General features: G+C 35.6%; 1 protein-coding gene across 1 annotated transcript in view; it reads right to left on the reverse strand.

Moving 5' to 3' along the window:
• Positions 1 to 335: 335 nt before the first annotated feature.
• IL26 (interleukin 26) overlaps positions 336 to 19,899 on the reverse strand; it is a 29,662-nt gene continuing 10,098 nt past the window's right edge. Inside the window, exons 4-5 of the mRNA XM_003906743.5 lie at positions 1,005 to 1,070; positions 336 to 918 (exon numbers count right to left, since the gene is read on the reverse strand). Of these exons, the coding sequence (XP_003906792.1) occupies positions 832 to 918; positions 1,005 to 1,070 (153 nt within the window). The 3' untranslated portion in view covers positions 336 to 831. The remainder of the gene's footprint in view (positions 919 to 1,004; positions 1,071 to 19,899) is intronic.

A 19,899-nucleotide genomic window follows, 5' to 3' on the forward strand; every position in this document is an offset into this window, starting at 1 on the left:
CATATTACTCATTTAACTGAAGGGCTAGGTATGTAGATGGGGTTTTTAGACACTATGAAAAGTTGAGTGTGGTGGAATTTGAGCTGCATTTAGACTTATTTGGCTTTTATGAACTTTCCTAACTGTACGGCACCCTGAAGGTGTGTTAGCAAGATTCAGCATCATTTGATCTTGGTTCCTTGTGGTGTTAGTGGCTTGAGTTTCCTGTCGAAGGCATTCCTGGTAAATCATTCCAAGCAGTTAGTTACTTTGTATATCTTATTTGCTGTTATCTTGTAGTTACCCCTTGCACCCCATTAAATTCTAGCATGCTGTCATGAAAAGGACACCCAGGAGAAACACAATTTATTTAATTAAAATCAAAATTTGTTAAGCACTAAGTTCACACTGGGCATAATTAATAATTTTCAAACCCTTAAATAGACATTCATATACATAACATCTATTTAAGTCTCAATAACATTATATTGCATTCCAGAAATCTGTCACTCCCCTTCACCTCCCACATCACCCACCCCCCGACACACATAAATATTACATGAGTTAATTCAGGTTATATACTTTAAATTAAGTTGACACGATGTACTTGTGAATAACAAAACATGTTCAGAATGGAAACATTATTTGAAAACACAGAAAATGTGCAAATTAGTGACAACTTATCTCCAAAACTTTATTACACTAAATCCTTCTTGTCTATTCTGAACCACCTAACATGCTGTCAGTAATATGTTAAAAAGTTTTTAAAAGAAACAGACTGTTATAAACATATTTCTAGCAGTTCTCATTGTATTTCAAAATAACTATAAAATCAATGCACTTGGCTGTGGTTTACTGACTGCTTTCCAAGAATTTTTTAATCCAGGAAAGAAGAATATCCAGTTCACTGATGGCTTTGTAGATTCCTTTGTTTCCAATCTGCAGATAAAGTACAGATATAAGAGAAGAAATGTTTCATATTTTGAAAAACAAAGTGTTTTAATATAAGGATTTAGAATTCTTACCCTATAAAATATTCTTTTCATCCTGGTAATGGATTTCATCTCTCTAGCTGATGAAGCACAGGAAATCTAAGAAATCAACAGTAAGTACAGATAATATTGTTGAAGAGGCATTAATGATACTGTTTCATTCATTCAACAAATATTCATAGAGCAGGTATTATGTGCTGAGCAATAGATATGCACTGGCAAAATAAATAATGCATGATCTTTTCCCTCACAGAGCTGAAAGTTTCATAGGAAAGCAGATGATAAATAAAACAAAAAATAAAAATTTACAAATTACAATTAAAGCTATGTTAGCAACTCTCAAAGCTCTATGATAGGGATTTATAGGAACCACCTACCTTCGATTGGGTGGTCAAGGAGGGCTCCTTGGAAAAATAACATTTGTATTAGCCCATTTTCACACTGCTGTAAATAACTACCTGAGACTGGGTAGTTTATAAAGAAAAGAAGTTTAATTGACTCACAGTTCTGCATGGCTAGGGAGGCCTCAGGAAACTTACAATCACGGCAGAAGGCGAAGGGAAACCAAAGTACATCTTACATGGCGGCAGGAGAGCAGCAAAGGGGGAAGTGCCACACTTTTAAACCATCAGATCTCGTGAGAATTCATTTACTGTCATGAGAACAGCACAAGGGAAACTTGCCCCATGATCCAATCGCCTCCCATCAGGTCCCTCCCTCCACATGTGAGGATCACAATTTGAGATGAGATTTGGGTGGGGACACAGAGCCAAACCATACCAACGTTTAAGTTGAGATATCAGAAATGGGAAGGCACAGGCTATATGAGAAACTGAGGAAAGGAGAGAGGAAGTTGGGGAGGAGACACAAGAGAGTAACTCAGGCAGAGGAAAATATACTCCTCTGAGGCAAGAGAGCTCAGTGCCTTCCAGAAACTGAAAGAAAGCAAGCAAGCATGGCTGGAGCAATTAAGCAAGAGAAATGTGGGAAGCATGAAAGACGTGAGAATGACAAGAAAAAAAATGTACCTTTTAAAAAATCACTCTGCCTGTCATGTACAAAGCACAGAACAATGTTCAGTGTAGACTACAAGGGGAAGGCACCCAGGACATTAATATTAGTTTCTAAATTAGGAGAAGCAGCAGGCTAGTATCTTGAGCAGCTGGCTTGTAGCCTGGCTGGCCAGGGGAAACTACCAGTCCGCTTTGTACAAGTGAATTCTCAAACCCTGTCTGAGCACAGGAATCACCTGGGCGTCAAACAGAAGAAAGTTAATATCCTACTCTATTCTCTCACAAATTTCTATAGGACTATTAAAAGAAAAGAAAGGAAACGTGAAAATGCCTAATTTATCTACTTAGTTTTTACTCGTAAAACTTTTAGTACTGGAATAGACCAACGAGATTGAATAGGCCGATTGTTTGCACTTTGCAGGAAGGGAGGCCAAGGCCCAGGTAGTTAAGTCACTCACCTAACATCCCACAGGAAGTCCTATGCTAGTGACAAAATAGTGTCACTATCTAACAGTTAAAGAGTTAAAACTCATGAAATGGAAGTGGCTAAATGATAACATTTAGTCTCTAAATGTCCTCCTGACAAAAGAATGTCATATCAATAAAGACAACCCTTTGTTCAAATGCTTGAAATGAAAATGGCTAAATGATAACATCTGTTAAAATGAATAAAACATTGAATATTCATAAAATGAATAAGACCTGGTCAACGAACAGGTCTCTTCAGAGGTGTTAATGTTGGCAATGGTTTTATGGCTCTGCCCAAATGGGGATGCTACCTTCAGGTCAGACCCTGGTAGGAGGGAAGAGACTCTTCCTGTGAACGGGGCTTTCATGATTAGGAACAGCAGAATGCTGTGATCGAGGGGCTGCAGACACAGACACAGACTGCTCAGCTTAAGGCACAGTTTGCAGGATTCACGAACACAGGGTTAGACCTCACTGTGATAGGAGCCCTGACTTCAGAATGCTCTCTAGGTGTATTTCATGTTACATTTGCACTGAACTGTACAACATGGGGTTCTTTCTCTGGGGTGAGTGGAATGTTCTAATCTGTCATTAGTGTGTCTGTGAACGCTCAGTAAAACTTCATCCTAATATTTAACGCATAGAATCCTTTTTAAAAGTAGTTCCTCATGTTTCTAAAATCCTCATGTTTCTAAAATCATGTGTTAGGATTTAAAGATTTAACACTGAAGGTGAGAGACCAAAGAACCAACCACATTCTGGACACTACAGAAGTTAAATAAAACTAAGGCACTCCTGTCAACTGTGTGTTCTGCCCAGGGAACTTGAATGTGCAACACATCCCACAGCAGATGGGAACTGCCAGAGAAATTTTGTCCCTCACTCACACCAAAGGCACATGCTACTCTAGGAAGAGTAATGAGAGTCAAAAAGGAGGAAAACACTGTTCAACTAAAAAAGAAAAAAACTAACAGTGCCAGGGTTGCCACTATAACTACACTCTGGTTGAAGGGATACTTCCTGGTGCCTTGAGCACTGTTTACTATGAGTGACCCCTAGTAACGATCTGACCTACGGAGTTCCCATTTTCTTTATACTGTTGTAAATGTGTCCACAGGTCCAGTAGGATAGCAGATTTTACTGCAGTAATTCAGATTGCTTTGCTTGGAAAGAGGAATTTATTAAAAGAATGATTTCCTTTTCTTTATATTTTTGAGTCTAGTTGCAGTGACTGAAATTAGAATGTGTGATAAAAGGGTTAGCAGTTTTATCATAAGAATGGCTGAACGATTTGACAAACTCAACAGAAGCTGACATGATCTAGACCAGAGGCAATTTATTGGTAGGGCTAGAATAACTAGAAATCAGCTCAAAGAAAAATGTGAGATAATCATGTCATAGGAAATATTCATTCTTTATTATTAAGTCAACATATTTATCACATACTTACTATAGGCTAAGCATACAGCAATGCCTCTGCCATATAGCACTGATTTACAGTTGACAATGAATGATTTACCGTTGAACAATGCAGGGTAACGTTAGGTGCACTGACCCCCCCCCCAGTGAAGTTAAAAACCTGCATATAACATTAGACTCCCCTCAAATTAAACTACTAATAGCCTACAGTTGACCAGAAGCCTTATTGATAACATTAATCAATTAACACATATTGTGAGAAAGATCACAGATAGATAGATAGATACTGTATTTTTATCATGAAATAAGCTGGAGAAAAGACAATGTAACTAAGAAAATCACAAGGAAGAGGAAATATATTTACTATTCACTAAGTGGAAGTGGACCATCGTAAATGTCTTCATCCTTGCCATCTTCATGTTGAGCAAACTAAGGAGGAGGAGGAAGGGGAGGGGTTGGTCTTTCTATCGCAGGGATGGCAGAAGTAAAAGAGGTGGAGGAAGTGGAAGGGGAGGCAGGAGAGGCAGGCACACTTGGTGTAACTTTAAAGAAATACATAGTAATTTCTGTCTGACTTTTTTCATTTCTCTAAAAATCTTTCTATACAGTACTAACCCTTCTTCCACCATTTGCTTTAGTTTCAGTCCTTGTGTCATAGAAAGTTCATGCCATAAAAGAGGTTAAAACCACTCTCAAATAATTGGAACCATTCTGCCGATTGTCTATGCCAGTTTGTTTTCTGTCATTGTTTCTTCTATGTCTTCTTCCTCATCATCTGGCACTGGTTCAGAAACACTCATCTCCATCAAGTCATCTTCTGCTAATTCCTATGGTGCAGTGTCTACTAGCTCTTGAATTTCTCCAAGATCCTTCCTTATCTTGATATCTTCAACCCGCCCCCACCCCACCATCTTTTTGCCATATCCACAATCTATTTTGTGATTTCTTTGATTAGTTCTGTTGTAAATTCTATGAAGTTATGTACAACAGCTGAACACACTTTTCTCCAGCAGGAATTAATTGTTTCAGGCTTGACGAATTTCATGGTTTTTTCTATACCAGTGATAGCATCTTCAGTAGTGTAATCTAAACTTTGATGATGTTCCCTCCATTGGTGTTCTCTTCCATAATGTTGACAATCCTTTTTGTAGAATACCACATGTAATGAGCCTAAAAGGTCCTTATGACCCCTTGATCTAGAGGCTGAATTACAGACGTTGTATATGGGGGCAAGTAGATTACTTCAGTGCCTTCTGTGTTGAATTCATGGGGTTCTGGGTGGTCAGGAGCATTGCCCAATATAAAAAAAAACTTTAAAAGGCAGTTGCTTACTGGCAAGGTACTTCCTGACCTCAGGGACAAAGCACCAATGGAACCAATCCATAAAAAAATGTTCTCATTGTCTGGGCCTTTGTGCTGTACAATGGAAAGACTGGCAGCTGGTGTTTATCTCTTCCCTTCAAGGCTCAGAGGTTAGCAGCTTTATAAATAAGGGCAGTCCTGATCATAAACCTGACTGCATTTGCACAAAACAGTAAAGTTAGCCTATTCCTTCCTGCCTCAAAATCCTGGTGCTCACTTCTTTACTGATAAATGACTGTAGCATTGTTTTCCGGAATAGGACACTTGCATCTAACATTAAAAACCTGTTCAGGCAGATATCCTTCCTTCCCAGTGATTGTTTTAATGGCATCTGGGAACTTGTCTGCTGCCTCTTGTTTGGTAGAAACTGCTTTTCTTGTTATCTTGACAGTTTTTTAAGCCAAATGTCTTTCTAAATTTTCAAACCATCCTTTGCGGGCATTAAATTCTACAGCTGTAGATCCTTCATCTTTCTGTTGCTTTAAATTGTCATATAATGACTTCACTTTTTCTTGAATCGTGTCAGAGTCTATAGTCACGCCTTTCTTTTAACAGTCCTACACCCACGTGAAAGCCGCATTTTCAATAGGAGATTTTTTAAAAGGTGTTTCTGGAAAAGTGCAAGGTTTTCACACCTGCTGGTGTAGCTGTAGTGGCGGATTCAGAAATTTCCTTTTCTTTTTTCACAATAGTCCTTATCCTGGATTTGTCAGGCAACCTCAGCTGCAGACCTCATTCTGTGGTACATATCAAGCAATTCAACTTTTTCTTGTAATGTCATGACTTTTCTCTACTTCTTGGGAGCACTTCCAGCATCACCAGTGGCACTTTGTGTGGAATCCTTGGTATTATTCAAGATTTATGATATTGCACAAAACACAGTGAAAAATACACAAGAGACCACTTTTTACTGCAATGGGCAATTTACTGGAGTGACAAACTGCTCACATGAAGATAATTAACATCACACAACATTTTAAGTGGATATTCACAACACTTGAGCTCACTACAATAGCAACAGGAGGTGGCTACAGAATTATAGTAGTACAGCGTTACCACAAGTAATTTCTGCAGCTAATTATCTTCATGTGAGCAGTTTGTCTCTACAGTGCAAATTTACATGTAATTTGCACACATTGGTTGGTAGAAGCAGTTTCTACCAACCAAAAGGCAGCAGACAAGTTCCCAGTTGCCAGATGCTTTAATATTGTATCTTTACCTTTGTTTACAAACCAAATGCCTCCATGTATGATCTGTGTTTGTGTGTATAGCTTTTGATACATTTTAACTATAATAGATTTGTGGGTACTTCATGGTAGCAAATGATAAAATAGTAACTACATATATTTTATGCATTAATGACGTATGTTTTTCTTAATTTTTTCCATATTCTAGGCTAGATGTTTCATCCGCAAGTTTGTCAAATTGTTATAAATCTCCAAAGAACTGTCTAATGTATTTATTGAAAAAAATAACCACATGTAAGTTGACCTATGCAGTTCAAACCTATTTATTGGGGAAAAAAAAAAAACCACACATAAGTTGACCTATGCAGTTCAAACCTATATTTAATGTATAAAATTACCCTGCATGAAAATCACCCCAGGGTACACTTGATGCCTCACAATCTACCAAGAGACAGGGTGATGCACAATGACAATTCTATGCAACAAATAGATGTGATTAAAACAAAAACATGACTTCTCCAGGAGACAGAGGAGAGGCAACCCCTGAAGTCTTCTAGAAGAAAAAAAGTGACTTGTGTCTTGAAAGATGAGTGGAAAAAGCAGGAAGAAGAGATGAGTAGGCAGGGAAGCAAGGTGTTCAAAGGCTGGAGAGTGCAGAGACAATTTAAACACCTTTCAGGTCTCAGCTGAAAACCCCACACGAAATCCAAGTTATGGCCCCCAACCTCCACCTCTGCTGCAGCACATCCTCCTATGTTCTCTCTTTGCAGGACCAAGCACAACTTGAGACTAGCCAAGATGGGCAGAAAGCATTTTCTTTCTTTTTTCTTTCTTTCTTTCTTTCTTTTTTCTTGAGACGTAGTTTCGCTCTTGTCGCCCATGCTAGAAGTGCTATGGCACAATCTCGGCTCACTGCAACCTTGGATTCAAGCAATACTCCTGCCTCAGCCTCCCAAGTAGCTGGGATTACAGGCACCTACCACCACGCCTGGCTAATTTTGTATTTTAGTAAAGATGGAGTTTCACCATGTTGGCCAGGCTGGTCTTGAACTCCTGACATCAAGTGATCCACCCGCTTCTGCCTCCCAAAGTGCTGGGATTACAGGTGTGAGCCACCACACTCAGCCAGCATTTTCAATGAGCTCTATGAGGACAGAAATATTGTCTGTCAATTTCTGTTGAGTCCCCTGTATCTGGAATAATGCTCAGCAAATACTAAATAATAAACCTTTGCTGAATAAATCAATCAACAAATAAAATGCAAGCATCAACTTACTGCCTCAGGGTCCACAAGCCCACTTGTTTCTTAAAAATTTGAAGCGTGGCCTAGACATTAGTGAGCCTTATAACTTTGTCTAAAACAATCAGATAAACAAGCAATACAATCCTTAGTTTGTTTTTCCAATTTCCTTATATGTTCAAAAAAATCATACAAATTTGTATTGCACATGATGGCTAAAGCAAAAATGGAAAACCTCCACCGATTGTTGGGGTAATCAGACCCAACTCCAGGTCGTGGGGGCAACGAAGTCCGGCAGAGTCAAAGGAATGAGAAAAGATAGTTTCAGAGAGAAAGTAGGTCCAGGTGACCAACACGAGTATGGAGGCTGTGAAGGCCCTGAGCTCTGGAATCCCAGACTATTTATTGGTGATCAAACAAAGAAACAGGTGGTGAGAATGTGGGGTTGAAAGGGAGCGTTGCATTAAACATATTATTTACAGCTGTGACGGTTTAGCATATGCTCTGCTACTTGAGATAATGGAGAGCAGGTTCTTTCAACTCAAGATACAATCGATCCTGGGAGAGCAAGGAGCAAGGAGCCAGCAAGTCTAGACACATTCCAGTGGCCACGAGGGGTTTTAATGCCCTGAGCCCTGGATTCTAGCCAAGCCACAATGGGTTTTATGCCATGGGCTTAGATTATGGTGCCACAGGGTAGCCTTCCGCTCTTTTGCACAGAGCTTGGTGTTCCAAAGGCCATGAGGGGTTTTAGACTGTGGACCCCGGACAAGTTCCAAGACTCTTTCACATTATGTCAGACATGCAAGCCCCTGCCTCAGCTTCTCCCAGCACTCAGCTTTTCCCCCAACACCAATAATTTGAGGAAAGGAGATGGTGGGTTATGAGTGGACAGCCACATGTGTCACAGTTTCTCAGAGAATTAACTGCCCAGTCTGCATTCTCACAGACAATGGCCTCAAATCCTCTCTCGACAAAAAGGATTTTATTATATTATGCTCTATCATATTATAAATATACAGTCAGAGGGTAAGTGAAAAACCATACATAAGACCTTCATTTTTATAGACCTCAATATACAACTTCAGACTGGATCATAACCACCCTTCTTGTTGCTTTTTGTTTGTTTTTTAGTTGACCTTAATGGCTAAGATGGTTTCTACTCTGACCACAGCCTTGGTTTCTTGAAAGTTTTTCTTCTCCAAAATACAAATGATAGATAAGAGTGATAGATAAAAGATTAGACTAAAGACTAAACTGAATTTTATTGTTTTACTGCAGACTCTCAAGCAAATCTTATTTGCTGAATTTTTGCACAGTTGTTCACATGTGGTCCTACAAATATTATCTAAAGTGCTTTTAAAGCCATGCTTGAGAAAATTATGCCGGTGTAGTGTTTTAAAAATAGACCAAATAAACAAACATCAGTTTGGAAAAAAAAAAAAAAAAGGGCACAAGCACTAGGACACCAACACAAAACTACTGACACCAGAAAGGTTTATAGGAAACTTTGAAAGAAAATAACAAAATTAGCATAATTTGAAGAAAGCATGATTATATTTACAAGCAAGTTTTCATGAAAGGAGAAAAGAGTGACTGAACTATTAGCCAAGTGTCTGTGAAACCAAATGCATAATCAGACATTTAATTTTAATAAAAAGACAAACATCCAACAACTCAGTAGATATTGAACAGAAAAGTTTACAAAACATCATTATCCAATTTCTATATTCTCTGTAACTACAAAGATCATCTGATGTAGATAAGCTAGCTTACCTAGAATAATCTTAAACCCGTGTAAGACATTTCTTCATGTTACAACCATAGAAAATAATTAGAAAGAGTTTTTTAATACTTTAAATACAAATAGATACCATAGTAGAAAAACATTAGTGCAGGCTTTTACATTTTTCAGTGTTATTATCATTCATCAGAATTAGTTCACACAATTTAGCATGTGCATTAAATTCCTAACTCAGCAATAGAGCTGCACCCCATAGTTTTTTATTGAGACATAATAGATATAAATATTTTCAGGGTACATGTGACATTCTGATGCATTCATATAATGTATTATGATTAAATCAGGGTAACTTCCTCCCACTGCATTTTTGAGCCCATTAATCAACCTTTCTTCATCTTGCCACACCCCTACCTCTCCCAGGCTCTGCTTACACTCAATCCATTCACTCTCTTCATGAGATCCACTTTATTAGCTCCCACAAATGGGTGAGAACAGGAAATAGTTGTCTTTCTATGCCTGGCTTACTTCACTTAACATAAAAACCTCTGTTCTATCCATGTTGCTGCAAATGACGGAATCTCATTTCTTTCATTATACCACATTTTCTTTATCCATTCATCCACTGATGAGCACTTAGATTGATTCCATATGTTGGCTACTGTAGAGAGTGCTGAATAAACACTTGAGTGCGGTTATCTCTTCAAGAAATTGCTTTCCTCTCTTCAGGATATATATCCAGTAGTGGGATTGCTGGATCACATGGTAGTTATACCTTCAGTTTTTTGAGGAGCTTCCATTCTGTTTTCCATAGTGGCTGTACTAGTTTACATTCCCACCAACAGTGTGCCAGGGTTCCCCTTTCTCTACCTTCTTCCCAGCATCACTACTGCCTTTTAAGTTAAAGGCATTCTAACTGGGGTGAGATGGTATCTCATTGTGGTTTTGATTTGCATTTCTCTGATTAGTGATATTGAGTATTTTGATATGCCTGTTGGCCATTTGTATGTCTATTCAGATCTTTTTCCCATTTTTAAATCAGATTATTTCCTTTTTGCTATTGAGTTCTCTGAGTTCCTCATATATTCTGATTAGTCCCTTGTCAGATGGATAGTTGCAAATATTTTTTCCCATTCTGTAGGTTGCCTTCTCCCTTTGTCAATTGTTTCCTTTGCTATGCAGAAGATTTTTAGCTTCACATAATCCCATTTGTCTATTTTTTTCTTTGGTTGTCTGTGCTTTTGAGGACTTAACTCAAAAAAAATCTCTGCCCGGACCAACATGAAGTGTTTCCCCAAGTTTTCTTCCAATAGTTTCACAGTGTTAGGTCTTATATTGGGTTCCAATCCATTTTGATTTGATTTTTCTATATTGTGAGAGACAGGAGTCTAGTTTGATTTTTCTGCATATGGTTATCCAGTTTTCCCAGCATCATTTATTGAAGAGGCTGTTCTTTCCCCCAATGTATATTCTTGGCATCTTTGTCAAAATACGAGTTGGCTATAAATGTATGGATTTATTTCTGGGTTCACTATTCTTTTCTATTGGTCTGATTTTTGTTTTTAATGTCAGTACCATGCTCTTCTGCTTACTATAGCTTTACAGTATGTTTTGAAGTCAGGTAGTGTGATGCTTCCAGCTTTGTTCTTTTTGCTCAGTATTTCTTTGGCTTTGGGGGGGGAGTCTTTTGTGGTTTTGTGGTTCCGTGTAAATTTTAGCATGTTTTTCTATTTCTGTGAAGAATGCTAGGAGTATCTTGATAGAAATTGCATTTAATCTGTAGATAGTTTTGGGTAGTATTGATATTTTAACAGTATTTTTCTTTCAATGAAGGAGCATGGAATATCCATGTTTTGTGTGTGTCTCCTCTTCAACTTCATTGTTTTATACACAATTTCATCAGCGTTTTATAGTTTTTCTTATAGAGATCCTTCACTTCCTTGGTTAAATTTATTCCTAGGTATCTTATATTTTTGTAGCTAATGTAAATGGGATTGCTTTTTTATTTTTTTATATTGTTCACTGTTTGCATGCATAAATGCTATTGATTTTTGTAACTTGATTTTGTATCCTGCAACTTTACTGAAATTTTATCAGTTCTAACAGTTTTGGTGGAGTCTTTAGGATATTTTGAATATAAGATCACGTCATCTATGAAAAAGGATAATTTAACTTCTTCCTTTTCAAATTGAATGCCTTTTATTTCCTTCTCCTGACTATTTGTTGTGGCTAGGACTTCCAGTGTTATGTTGAATAAAAGTGGTGAAAGTGGTCAAACTTGCCCTGTTCCAGATTATAGAGGAAAGGCTTTCAATTTTTCTCCATTCAGTATGATGTTAGCTCATCACATATGGCCTTTATTGTTTTGAGGTATGTGCTTTCTATATCTAGTCTGTTAAGGGTTTTTATCATAAAGGGATGTAAATGTAATTGAATGCTTTTTCAATCTATTGAAATGATCATATGGTTTTGTTCTTGGTTCTGTCCATGTATCACATTTATTGATTTGCACATGTTGAGCCATCCTTGCATCCCTGGGATGCATCCCACCTGACCTGGTTAATGATCTTTTAAATGTGTTGTTGAATTTGGTTTCCTAATATTTTTGTGAGGATTTTTGTGTTTGTTTTCATTAGAAACATTGGCCTGTAGTTTTCTCTTTTTTGTTGTGTCCTTATCTGATTTTTATCAAGGTACAACTGGCCTCACAGAATGAGTTTGGAAATATGCTCTTCTCTTAAATATTTTAAGGGTTTGAGTAGAATTGGAATTAAATGTTTGGTAGAACTCAACACTGAATCCATTCGACCCTGGGCTTTTCTTTAATAGAAGACTTTTGTTACAGCTTCCATCTTGTTACTCATTATTGGTTTGTTCAGGTTTTCTTTCTTCATGGTTTAATCTTGACAGGTTGCATGTGTCTGGTAATTTATCCATTTCTTCTAGGTTTTCCAATTTGTTAACATATAATTGCTCTAATATTCCATAATAGTTATTTGTATTTCTGTGGCATCAGTTGTTATGTCTCTTTTTTCATCTCTGATTTTATTTTGTGTTTTCTCTTCTTTTCTTAGCTAAGTGTCCGCTGTTTATCTTTTCAAAAAAACCAACTTTTTATTTTATTGCACTTTCCTATTGTTTTTGTAGGCTCAATTTCATTTGTTTCAGCTCTGACATTTATTAGTTATTTCCTTCTACTAAATTTGGTTTGTTCTTACTTTCCCAGTTCCTTGAGATACATTATTAGGTTGTTTATTCGAAGTCTTTCTACTTTTTTGAGGTAGGCATTTACTGCTATAAACTTCCCTCTTAGGACTGCTTTTGCTATATCCCATAGATTTTGGTATATTGTGTTTCCACTTTTATTTATTTTAAGACATTTTAAAATTTCCATCTTAATTTATTTACTAACCCATTGATTGTTCAGGAGCATATTGTTTAATTTCCATGTGTTTTTGTAGTTTCCAAGATTCCTCCTGTTGTTTATTTCTAGTTTTATTCCACTGTGGTCAGAAAATATGCTTGATATAATTATGACTTTATGAATGTGCTGACACTTGTTTGACAGCCTAAAATATGGTCTTTCTAGATAATGTTCCACGTGCTGATGAAAAGCATGTGTATTCTGTAGCAGTTGGGTGAATTATTCTGTGAATGTCACATAGGCCCATTTGGTCTAATGTGTAGTTTAACTTCAATGTTTCTTAATTCATTTTCTGCCTAAATGATCTGTCCATTACTAAGCGTGGAGTGTTGAAGTCCTCTGCTATTACTGTATTGCAGTCTAGCTCTCCTTTTAGATCTATTAATGCTTGCTTTATATACTGGGGTGCTCTCAGGTTGCATGCATAGATATTTATAATTGTTATATCCTCTAGCTGAATTGACCTCTTTATCACTCTATAGTGACTTTCTTTGCCTCTTTTTAGAGACTTTGGCTTGTAGTCTATCTGCTAAAAGGATAGCTAGTCCTGCTCTTTTTTGGTTTCTATTTGCTTGGAATATCTTTTATGTGCTTCTTAATTTTCAGTCTATGTGAGCCTTTATAGGTGAAGCAAGTTTCCTGTAGGCGGTATATTGTTTGGTCTTGTTTCTTTATCCATTCAGCCACTCTGTCATTTAATTAGAAAATTTAGTCCACTTACATTCAATGTTATCATTGATAGGTAAAAACTTACTACTGACATTTTGTTACTTGTTTTCTGGTTGTTGTTGTTGTTTTGTTTTGTTTTGTTTTGTTTTTAACTCCTCTCTTCTGTCTTCTTCTGTGGTTATTTTCTTTGGCAGTATGTTTTATTTTGTTGCTTTTAATGTTTAGTGCATTTATTATAGTTTTTGCTTTGTGGTTACCAGGAGGCTTACAAAAACCCTCTTATAAATATAACAAGTTATTTCAAACAGATGACAACTTATCTTTGATCAAAATAAAAAGGGACTAGAAACAAACAAAGGAAAAACTTTTAAAAGCTACACTTTAACTACATCCCCAACACACACACATTTTGGCTTTGTGTTGAGGCAGGTGTGGGTATTCTACCAAGGAACTCAAGATGTTGGGGAAGCTGACTGTCCACCTCAATCCCAGGTTTTCCAATGTAGTAATAGTGAGTTAGGAGAAAATTTTCCCTATGCTTGGTGCCTGGCAAATGGGGGGAAGGGCATGGTGGATGTAAAATTCCAATTCTGTTACTATCTGCCCAAAATGTTTTCACTTCTCTGAGGCCTCAGGAACTGTCTTATCCTCATATATTACCGTTCTGGGATATTGCTGATGATAATCACAGTGCTGTGTATTTGGTTTTGGTTTTCAGGAGGTAGAAGAAGGGACAGTGAAGCCAGCTTGCTTTTTCTCTGTCATTTTTCATGCCTCACAATTTTGACCGAGAAAGTATATATCATTAACCAAGAAATGAATTTGTCAGCAAAACAATTCAATAACATAATTTGAAAATACCTTTACCAAAATTAAAACCAATTACTCATAATTTATCTTTTTTTTTTTTTTTTTTTTTTTTTGGGACAGAATCTCTCTCTGTTGCTGAGGCTGGAGAGCAGTGGTGCAATCTTGACGCACTGCAATCTCAGCCTCCTGGGTTCAAGCAATTCTTACACCTCAGTCTCCTGAGTAGCTGGGATTATAGGCATACACCACCACATCTAGGTAATTTTTTTATTTTTTTTTTTATTTTTAGTAGAGACAGGGTTTCACTATGTTGGCCAAGCTGGTCTCAAACTTCTGGCCTCAAGTGATCTGCCCACCTCGGCCTCCCAAAGCGCTGGGATTACAGGCATAAGCCACCATGCCCAGACTATTTATCCTTAAATTAAACTACTACTGACCAGGTGTGGTGGCTCACGCCTGTAATCCCAGCACTTTGCGAGGCCAAGGTGGACAGATCACAAGGTCAGAAGATCAAGACCATCCTGGCCAACATGGTGAAACTCCATCTCTACTAAAACACAAAAAATTAGCCAGGCATGGCGACCTACACCTGCAGTCCCAACTACGCAGGAGGCTGAGGCAGAATCGCTTGAACCCAGGAGGTGGAGGTTGCAGTAAGCAGAGATCGTGCCACTGCTCTCCAGACCTGATAACAGAGCAAGACTCCGTCTCAGAAAATAAATAAATAAGCTACTACTCTGAATTATACAAATTATACAATATAATACTAATATTAAGCACTAAAATGTATTTGATTACTTAAGAGAACCACTCCTTTGTAAATTGTTGAGAAAATGTAATTGGACAAAAATTAATGTTTTGTGCATGAAAAGCAGTAAGGGAAGCACTAACAATTTTGCAGAACTACTACATGCTAGGTACTTAATTCTCCCAACAACCTTAAGATGAGGCTACTGTTATTGAAGACATAGGTTTTAGACTTTGCAGTTGATGAAAGAATAAGACAGGATTGGTCTCACTCTTGTTTTATCAGTTCAACTAACTGCAATTTTTACAATTTTAAATTGTAAAATTTAAAATTGAATGAATGATGAATAATTGGTAATATTTTATATGTTGATAAGCTTGTTGCAATTGATGATACAAGTTACTTATTAAACAGCCTACAAAAAATGAAAACACAATATTCTGTTTGCCAATTCTTGCCAGACTTTAAAATTAATTACATGCAACCAACATGAAGAAATGTGTCTCTCTAAATGCCAATTACTGTTCAGGCTCTCAACATGTGAATTAAAGTAGATGATGAAATCTTAAAAACTAACAGAAATTATTTTCATTTCCATTTTGATCACTAGCAATTAGGTAAATTATTTTATGAATCCAACGAGGTGACTGCTAAATTCTCTTTCAAGTCTGAGAGTATTTGAGTTCTATAAGACTCTCTAAAATGTCTTCTTACATATACAATTTTCCAAATATTATGACTAGAAAAGAGTATAAACATAAAGAAGTTTACATTACACATAACTTATTTTTTAAACAATTATACCATCTGAATTACCCAAATCAAACTAATTGGAAAATATATTTTATTAGGTGCTGCAAAATGCTTAGAATGTTATCAGAAACAATAAAAGGATGTCCAAATACAGTGGTACTGGGAATTCCACTCCTTGGAGTCTATCATGATAATTTGCCATGGTGTTTTACCTTAAGAGTGGCTCAAGAAAACAGACTTGCAAGGAAGCCCAAAAGGCAGGCACCTTAGAGAAATCAGATTAAGTTTCATAAAAATAAGAAATAATTTCAGTTCATGAGTTAATAATGAAACAGAGAAAATGACAACAAAATTAATAATTCATTGGTCATTATGGGAGAAAATCAGAAAACCAACCCCTTAGATTGAAAGCTAGTAAATAAAGAAAGATAATTAAGTATTTACCCTGGCTTTCTTATGTGGCAAGTTCCTCCGAACATCCAAATAGGAGTAGATTCTATTTATTGAATTATCCCAGCTTATGAGTAAAGAAGATAAAATAGAATTTAAAATTACTATTTTGTAGTGTCTTATTAATTGACGGATCTAGACAATAATTTTTGGTGGCTGTTATCATCATAAAAATAAAGATAATATATCATGTGCCCCAATGAAAGTAGACAATGCTACCTATAAAGTGTTCTAGCTAAAACATCAAGCTAAATCTGGTCAAGTCTCTCTGTATAATTGTTAATTTATGGTAAGTAAAGAGCAGAATATATTAAATGACACTATGAAAATGCAGTCAGAAAATACAGACTATGAGAAACTCTGTAAGACAAACAGCTGAATGTCCTGAACAAATAAATTTCAACAAGGAGGAAGAAGAGAAGGAAAAGAAAAAAAAGAAAGCAAAATCATAGGAAATACGGTAGAGTTTACAGAAATGTGTTGCTTCAATGAGGGGCAAAATTAGCACTAGACTAAACAGTACTTTGGTCCTGCCTAACAAAGTTTAAAAAACAAGATCTGAAAAGATAAAACTGTTTGCAAGTAATTTAGCTGTGTCTCAGAAGAAAACTCAAGAATATGTACAGGAATATAAAAATGTCTAGGATCCAACAGGGTAAAATTCATAATATTTGACATTTTATCAAAATTACCAGCCATGCGAAGATGCTGTAAAATATGACCCATAATGGAGGACAAATCAGTCAATTGAAACCAACCCAGAGTGGACACAAATGTTACAATTAATCGATTAGGATATTTTAAAAGTTGCTATAACTCTATTCCATATGTTCTAGAAGTTAAAGACTGATCATGTTAAATAGAGCAATGGAAAATACTAAAAAGACTCAATTCAAACTTCTAGAGATAAAAACTACAAAGTATGAGGTGAAAAATATTCTGAATGAGACTAACAGATAGGCACTACAAAAGAAATGATTAGTGATCTTGAAGATGTAGCAATAGAAACTATTCACAATGAAACACAGAAAAACACTGGGAAAAAACAACCCACAGAATCAGTGAGTTGTGGCACAACTACAAATGGGCTAATATATGTGTAATTAGCATTCCAAGAGGAGAACAGACAGAAGGAGATACAGAAAAAAAATTTTGAATAAATAATAGCTGAACAATTTCAAATTTGATGAAAACAATATACTCACAAACACAAGATTTCCAATCAACTCCAAGCACAAGAAACATGAAGAAAACTGCACCAATTCACATCATAATCAAATTGCTTAAAACAAGTAATAATGAGAAAAATAAAAAGCACAAATATGTTATGAGTAAAAGGATGGAAAAAGACATAGCACACTAACATTAATCAAAAGAAAACTGGAGTGATTCTATCAGCATCAAAAAAGAAGTGGGTTTCGGGACAAAGAATATTATTGGGGACAATAAGGGTAATTTTATAATGATAAATGTGTCATTTCATCAAGAGAATATAACAATCATAAACATTTGTGTACCTAATAACAGAACTTCAAAATACAAGAAGTAAAATCTGATAGAACTTCAAGAAGAAACAGAAGTTCACAATTAATGCCGGAGATACCAATAATTGATAAAATAAGTAGAAAAAAGTTAATAAAGAGAGAGAAAAAGTAAAAAGCTGTCACAACTAAATCTAATTGAAATGTATAAAATACTCAGCCCAACAACGGCAGAGTACATATTCTTTTCAAATATACATAGAATATTTACCAAAATAGACCAAATTCTGGGTTATGAAACATGGATCAGCAAATATAAAGGGATTCAAGTCATACAAAGCATGGTCTCTGGCCAAAATAATATAAAATTAGAAATCAAAATTAGAAAAGTATCTAGAAAACTTCCCACATATAGAAACTAAGTAACATTCTTCGAAGTAACCCATATATAAAAGAAAAAATCAAAAGGGAAATTAGCAAGTAATTTAAAGCAAATAAACATGAAAGCACAACATAGCAAGGATTGTGAAATGTAACTAAAGAAGTACTTAGAGGGAAATTTATAGGTCTGAACTCCTATAATAAAAAGTTAGAAAATCACAAATTAATAATCTCAGCTTCCACCTAAAGAAAAAAAAATTTCAAGTTAATGACCCAAATTTCTATCTTAAGAAACTAGAAAGAGCAGACTAAATATAAATTTAATAGAAGAAAATGAATAATAATGTTCAGAATAAAAATCACGGAAATAAAAAACAGAAAAGTAATAAAGAAAAATCAATGAAACTAAAAACTGGTTCTTTGAGAAATCAATAAAATTGATAAATTTTTAGCCAGACCCATGAGAAAGAAAAAATAAAGACAAAAATTACCAATATCAGGAATAAGGGAAGTGACATCATCCTATACTATGCAGATATTAAAAGCATATTAAGGAAATATCATGAAAAATTATCTGGCTATAAATTTTGCAAATTTGATGAGATGAACAAAATCATTGAAAGACAGAAACTACCCAGGTTCATTCAGGAAGAAATAGATAATCTGAATAAATAACCTTGCATCTACTAAAAAATAGAATATGTAGTTTAAAATCATCCCACAAAGAAAACTCTAAGCAAAAATGGCTTCACTGCTAAATCTTGCCAAACATTTAAGAAAAAAAAAAAAAGTCTATACTGACACTTTCCGAAAATTGAAAAGGTGAACACTTTTCCACTTTATGAGGCCAGGATTATGCTAGTATCAAAGTGACATAGATATTACAAGAAAACTGTAGACTAACATCTCACATACATAGATGCAAAATTTTTAAACAAAGTTTTAGCAAATTAAATCTAGTGATATATGAAAGAAATAATACATTATTGTCAAGTAGAGTGCATCCCAGAAAGGCAAGGTTGGTTTAACTTTGAAAATCAATGTAATTCATAGTTTCAATTATCCAAAAAACACAATCCTGTCAATAGATGTGTTAAAAAGGCAGTGACCTAAATGTGATATTTAAAATTAGGAAACCTCCGAATAAAAACAAGTAAAATTTCTTCATGACCTTTGTGTTAAACAAAGATTTCTTCAATATGGCACCAAAACATGGTCCATTAAAGAAAAAACTATTATACGGTACTTCATAAAATGTAAAATCTCTTCAAAAGACACTAAGATAATGAGAACGTGTCACAGATATCTGATAAAATATTTACCTATTATATCTCTGATAAAGGACTTGTATCAAGAATATATTGTAAAACACACTCACATACTCAAAACTCTATAATAAGAAACGAATCAATCCAATTTTAAAAAGGAGGGCACACTATTTGAACAGGCATTTTATCAAAGAAGCTATTGTGTAGTAAATAATCAAAAGATGCTCAACATCATTAATTATTGTGGAAATGCAGATTGAAAACACAGTGCCATAACACTGCTCTTCAACTAGACTGGCTAACATTTTAAACACTGATCTTATCAAGTGAGAGCAAAAAAAAAAAAAAAAGGGCACTTTGAACTCTCATACGTTACTGCTAGAAACGTAGAATGATAAAAACCACTGTGGGAAACAGTTGGCAGTTTCTTACAAAGTTAAACATATACCTAATCTATAATCAGAACTTTCCACTCCTGTGTATTTATCCAAGAGAAATGAAAATATTTCTCCAG

Source organism: Papio anubis, chromosome 9 (assembly GCF_008728515.1).
Source record: "Papio anubis isolate 15944 chromosome 9, Panubis1.0, whole genome shotgun sequence".
NCBI lineage: Eukaryota > Metazoa > Chordata > Mammalia > Primates > Cercopithecidae > Papio > Papio anubis.